We start from the raw sequence: 5,704 nt of genomic DNA, 5'->3' as shown, positions 1-5,704 counted from the left end.
TGTACCTCTGGGCACTTGGCTGACAGCTTCAGGATCAGCTGTGTCCATCAGCCTGGCTGCTTGCAGGTTGGGTTTGGTGAGGCTGGCTTACAATCAGAGCATCAGCCTGTGGCCATTCTTGTGCTTGGAACAGTTTCCCTAATCTTCAGATAAGAGAAAACATCTGTGAAAACACCATAAAGACATAAATGCCTGGAGAGGTTTGTGTGGGAGAGCAAGAGGTGCTCTCTGAATCCCATCAAGGTCAGCACACCATGGTAGTTGGACCATGTATGTGGGGGTGTTGTGGATGGGTGTGCTGGGCTGGAAGTGGCATGGACAAACTCCCAGGAGCTGATTTTCTTCAGGTTCATGAACACCAGCCCCTCTGGGATCACCTGCAGCTGCCATAGTTGTGTTTTTCTTCCTCTCTTCCTTTTTCCCCAGCTGGTTTCCAGAATGGAGGAGCCACCGTCAATGGAGATGTCTTTCAGGTAAGAGTTCAGCCTCTCCCCCGTCCAGGGGTGCTAAGGGGGATTGGGTGGGTGTGGGGCCAGCACTCTGCTGCTCTGCCCCCAGCATTGACTGGAGTTTGCTGTCCAGCTGCAGAACAGCTACGGTGCTCCTGGAGAGGTCTGGGTCTCATGGGGGAGTCCTGGCTGCTCCATTCTCTTTGAAGAGAAGATGTGTCCCACCTGCCATGACCTGCCCCACACCTGTTTGCAGGTGGCCTGTGCCATGAAGGAGTGCCTGGGCCCTAAGAGCAGGTGAAAAATCCTCCATTCCCCATGGAAGCTCCCTCTCTCCAGCCTGGGTAGCTCTGGAGGCCTCTGTGGCAGGCAGGAGCATCTCTTGGCAGAGGCCAGAGCCAGGACAGGGCTGCCATTGGGACATTCACTTTGTTGACTTGGCAGCATTTCCCATGAAAACCACTTGCCCTCTGGCCAGGGGTGTTTTGGGGAGCCCACCTGGGTCTCAGCTGCCTGTGGGAGCCTCAAGTCCAGCTCTGCTGGCTACAGGAAGCACTGTGCCAGGACCTGATAAGCTCTTCACCACACTCAGTGTCCAGCAGTGGGGCATAGGTATGGTCCATGCCTGGTTTGCAGGATGATAATCACATCAGTAATGGGACAGACTTAATTAGATTGGGGATCTTGGAGAAAGCTGTAATCCCATTGCTGAGCTCAGTGTCAGGCTGGGCGTCCTGGTCAGTGGAAAGTGTTAGGAGAGGTGCTGAGCCAGCATGATGCTAGGCCTGGAGGGGCTGTGCAGGTAGCTCTGCTCAGGAGTGAGGGAAACAGCTCAGTCCTGGGGCTGCCTCAGCCCCAGGAAGGGCCAGGGAATCCCTGGGGAGCATGTCAAAAGGCCAGGGGCTGTCCCATGTTGAGGGGCTGCCCAGAGGATGCAAAAGCTGTACTGCCAGTGAGCAGCAAGTTAAAGAGAGAATGCTGGAAAGCCTTTTTGGGGGACAGGGTCTGTCCTGGTTTTAGCCAGGCCCGAGGCTAGGAGCTGGGAGAGCGGCTTGAGCAGCACTTTGGCACACTGCAGATGTCCCAGGCTGTCACACTTCCTACGTCCTATCTCAGCTTGTCAGTACTGGGAGTGCTGGAGTCCCAATCTCTGCCAGCCCTTGGAGGTGTCTGGGCTGGGATGTGGGAAGAGCTGGAGCTGATGTCCAGGTGCTCATGTCCTGCAGGAGTCCAACGGCCCCACGGATGCCTACGCAGCCATAGCCAAGGCTGACCGGCTGACCCAGGAGCCTGAGAGCATCCGCAAGTGGAGGGAGGAGCAGAAGAAGCGCCTGGAAGAGCTGGGTGAGACCCAGGGCTGTGTGTGGCCGCACTTGTGGCACCTCATAACATGGCAGTTAGGGCCCTTGGGGTCCCTGGTGCATCCCAGAGAGGTGTCTTGTGCCCCTGCCAGAGATCTGCTGTCCTTGGGGCAGTGGTGCCTTTAGGTCAGGCCTCATGGAGACTGGGGATGGGTCTAGGGGGCTGCAGCTGTCCTACTGCCCAGCAGAGCCAGTGGGTGCCTGTCTGGCTGATGGGCTCTGTCTCACTCTGCCCTTAGATGCAGCATCGAAGGTGACTGAGCAGGAGTGGCGTGAGAAGGCCAAGAAGGACCTGGAGGAGTGGAACCTGCGTCAGAATGAGCAGGTGGAGAAGAACCGAGCAAACAATAGGTATGTCAGTGTCAGCATGGCCGTGAGGGCTGTGACAGGAGCTGCTGTGCAGCCAGGTCTGCCTTCCTGGGATGTCTGGGGGTCTCTTTCCCCACAATGGGGCACAGCCCTGCTGGGACAGGGCTTTCCCAAGTGAGGGGAGAGCCCACTGGGCTTGGAGTGGCTCTGGTGGCTGTGCAGAGCCAGGGACCACCGTGGGGTCTCGGTGCCTCCTGTCCCTGCGTGGAGCTCGCAGAGGGCAGGGTTGGGGCACTCTGCTGTCCCCGGTGGGTTCTCCCGGTGCCGTGTGCGCTGCGGTGCGTGGGTCGCGCTCTTCGGGATGAGCTAACCCCCTCTGTTCTCTCTTTCTAACCCTCTGCCTGCCTGTCGCTCCGCCTTGCACTCTCTCTCTGTCTGTGCCCCGGGGCTAGGATCGCTGACAAAGCCTTTTACCAGCAGCCGGACGCCGATATCATTGGCTACGTGTATGTGCCTCTTACACACCATATCCTGCCCCATGGGCTCGGTGGTCCCGCCCCCAGCACTGGCTGCTCTGCCAAGGGAAGGATGGGGGGATACTGGGAGGTACTGGGCTCGAGAATGATGCAGCTGAGCGTTTCGAAATGGTGGAGTCTTAAGGAGCAAGTGGAGCTCCTGGAAATGCCCCTATGGGAGCTGGTTGAAGAATTAGAATCATAGAATATCCTGAGTTGGAAGGGACCCACAAGGATCATCCAAGTCCAACTCCTGGCCCTGCACAGGACACCCCCAAAAACCCATCATGTGCCTGGGAGCATTGTCCAAATGGTCCTTGAGCTCTGTCAGGCTTGTGGCTGTGACCACTGCCCTGGGGAGCTGTTCTAGTGCCCATTCATCCTCTGGGGGAAGAACCTTTTCCTAATATCCAGCGTAAACCTCCCCTGACACAACTTCATGCCATTCCCTTGGGTCGTGTCACTGGTCTCAGAGAGCAGAGGTAAAGCTGTGGACTCTTATGCCTTTTGGGGGTTGGCTCTGGGGGTGGAGAAGCCTTGGGAGCATGCAGACATTTCAGCATCCCTGGATGAATGATATCTTGGGTGAGTGCAGCCAACAGCAGCCTTGAGCTCTGTGTGCCTCTGTGTCCCAGAGGACACTGAGCTTACCAGCTGGAGTAAAGGGGACAGGACGCAGAGACGCGAGAGATTCCCAGACAGTGGGGAAAGTCTCCTTGGAAAGGGCACTGCCAGTGACAACCCTCAATGTCTCTGCAGGGCATCGGAGGAAGCATTCCTGAAGGAATCCAAGGAGGAGACCCCGGGCTCTGAGTGGGAGAAGGTGGCCCAGCTGTGTGATTTCAACCCCAAGAGCAGCAAGCAGAGCAAGGATGTGTCGCGGATGCGCTCGGTGCTCATCTCCCTCAAACAGACGCCCCTGTCCCGCTAGCTGTGCCTGGCACAGCCAGGGCTCACCCAGCCAGGCATGGAGCAGCCAGGAAGGGCCTCCCGCTGCCTGCTCCCTCGGCTGTGCTCCACTCACTGGTTGTAACTCTCCCCATGGTTTTCCTATGCTTAAAAGGTGCATCGGTCTCTTTTTACACTTATTTATAAATCACTGTGGCATTTCCCCGGGAAGTGGCACTGGGTGGCAGAGCTGAGTTAGCAGGGAAGCTCTATCCCGAGCTCTGCGAGGGGTTGTGCCTGGGGCTTGGCAGAGGGAGAGGTGGGAAACCCCATGCCATGTTCCCTGCCTCACCCCCTGCTGGGAATAAACCTGTGGCTGTCCTGGCAGCCCTGTGTCCATGCCCCTGTCCTAGCCCCGAGGCAGGGATCCCAGTGGGACCCTGAGCTGCTGTCTGCCTTTCCCACAGGGTTTAGAGCAGAGCTGGAGCAGGGCTGGGAGGGTGGAGGAACAGTCCTGGCTCAGCAGCACACTGCTGGGTCCTGCAGGGAACGTGGCTGCAGTATGACACTACCAGATACTGAGGGATGTGAGTGCAGGCAGCCGGGCTGGGCCAGGACTGCCAGCAGCTGCCCCAAGCCCAGCAGAACTCTCCCCAGCCTGTCTGTGCACCCCAGAAATCTGGTGGACCTTCAGTAGCACTTGCAGTGTCCATGCCCCATCTGTCCTGCGCTGCTGGCAGCACAGTGGTGCAGGGCACTGGGAGGGAGACATGGGGTAAGTGTGCAGGATGATTTCTGCCACACCCTCATGACCACCAGCACTTGGGAATGTGAGATGTCAGGCTTTGGGAATGCTTGACTTTGCTCTGCTCCTTCTCCTGCTACTAGAACAGGAGATGGAGGCTGTGTGGTTGCAGGGAAGGAGGTAGGAAGTTTCAGCTCCTGTGGGGCAGGTCAAGCCCCCCAGCTCCCTAACCCAGGGATGAATAGGAGGGTTGGGCAGAGTTCTGGTGCCGGGGCTTGTCCTGTTCCTGAGAACAACCCACACATCTGTCTGCAGCTGCTCTGCCCCCTGGATTTTCCCACCTAAGGCAGTGTGGGGAGATGCCTCAGTCCTGCTCCCTGCCCAAACATTGGCTTTCTCTCCTCTGCTTGGCAGGGCTGACACCAGCCCTGGGAACCTGCACAACTCCTGAGTAGCCTTGAGCTTGTGCCCTGGGTCTGGACTGTGGGGGCTTGGGAGGGGCTCACAGCAGCTGGCTGGGGGGACATCGAGCAGAGCCCACAACACATTCACTTCAGCCTCACTGCAGGGCCCTGCTCTACTGGAAAGCAAGTGTGCAGAGCTCAGAGCTCTCCTGGCCTGCAGCTGTGGCTCCAGAGCCAGGAGGATCACCTTATCTGCTGCTACAGCCATTGGGGAGTGACCAGGCACCTGTGGCTGTGGGGCAGGGACTCACCAATGGGTTGGAAAGGGAAATGGGTGAGTAGGGAGTCACTTGGGAGTTGTGTGTTGGGATTGTGCCCCCTGCCCATAGGACTGATTGTTCCTGCCTGGTCCCCCTGCGCTCCAGCATGCGTAGGCAGGGTGGATGCTGATGCAGGATACCTTAGGACTCAGCTGCCTGCCTCTGCCTTTCACTGCAGAGGAGCAGGAAGCACCTCCAGCTGCTTCTGGGGGGCAGTGTGCCCCTCACTCCCCAGCCATGCTCTGTCCCTCCAGGCCCCACAGGGTCCCCAGCTGCCATGTGCTCCGTGTCAGGCCGGGGCAGCCCCCGGGGAGCTGTGCCCACAGCCGTTCTACATCCCCTCAGCTTTGGTATCTGTGACTGTCCAAATTACCTGTTACAATAAACCAACATCTCCAATCCTACAGAGCACTGTTGTCTTTGTTTAGGGGAACCCACAGCCATGAAGCTTCCTGTGGAAAGGATGAGGCTGAAGGAGAAGGGTTGCCTACAGGAAAAATTAGGATGAGGGGAAGGCCAGAGGGTTTGTGCTTGGATGGGGTAGAACCATATCCCAGAGAGCACAGCCAGGCCCCATTTTGGAAATGCAAATTCACAACTTGTTTTCACAGGGAGTTTAATCTCTTGTGCCTTGCTTGCATCACCACAACTTCCAGGCAGCCATGGCTGTTCCCTTTCCTCCCTACACTGTTTACTGTTGTGGCTTCTCAATG

The 5,704-nt window shown here is 57.7% G+C and overlaps 1 protein-coding gene across 1 annotated transcript; it reads left to right on the top strand.

Annotated features, from left to right (window-relative positions):
- Positions 1-426: 426 nt before the first annotated feature.
- Positions 427-3,700, top strand: CLTB (clathrin, light chain B; the record flags this gene model as incomplete). The annotated part of the gene is made up of 5 exons (XM_009074003.1): positions 427-473; positions 1,676-1,793; positions 2,050-2,161; positions 2,572-2,625; positions 3,394-3,700. Coding segments are annotated over 5 exons (503 nt in total), but the record flags the coding sequence as incomplete, so codon positions are not given.
- Positions 3,701-5,704: the final 2,004 nt, after the last annotated feature.

Source organism: Acanthisitta chloris, unplaced genomic scaffold (assembly GCF_000695815.1).
Source record: "Acanthisitta chloris isolate BGI_N310 unplaced genomic scaffold, ASM69581v1 scaffold17854, whole genome shotgun sequence".
Lineage (NCBI taxonomy): Eukaryota > Metazoa > Chordata > Aves > Passeriformes > Acanthisittidae > Acanthisitta > Acanthisitta chloris.
Note: the sequence above shows the minus strand (reverse complement) of the source record. Positions and strands in the feature narration are given on the sequence as shown.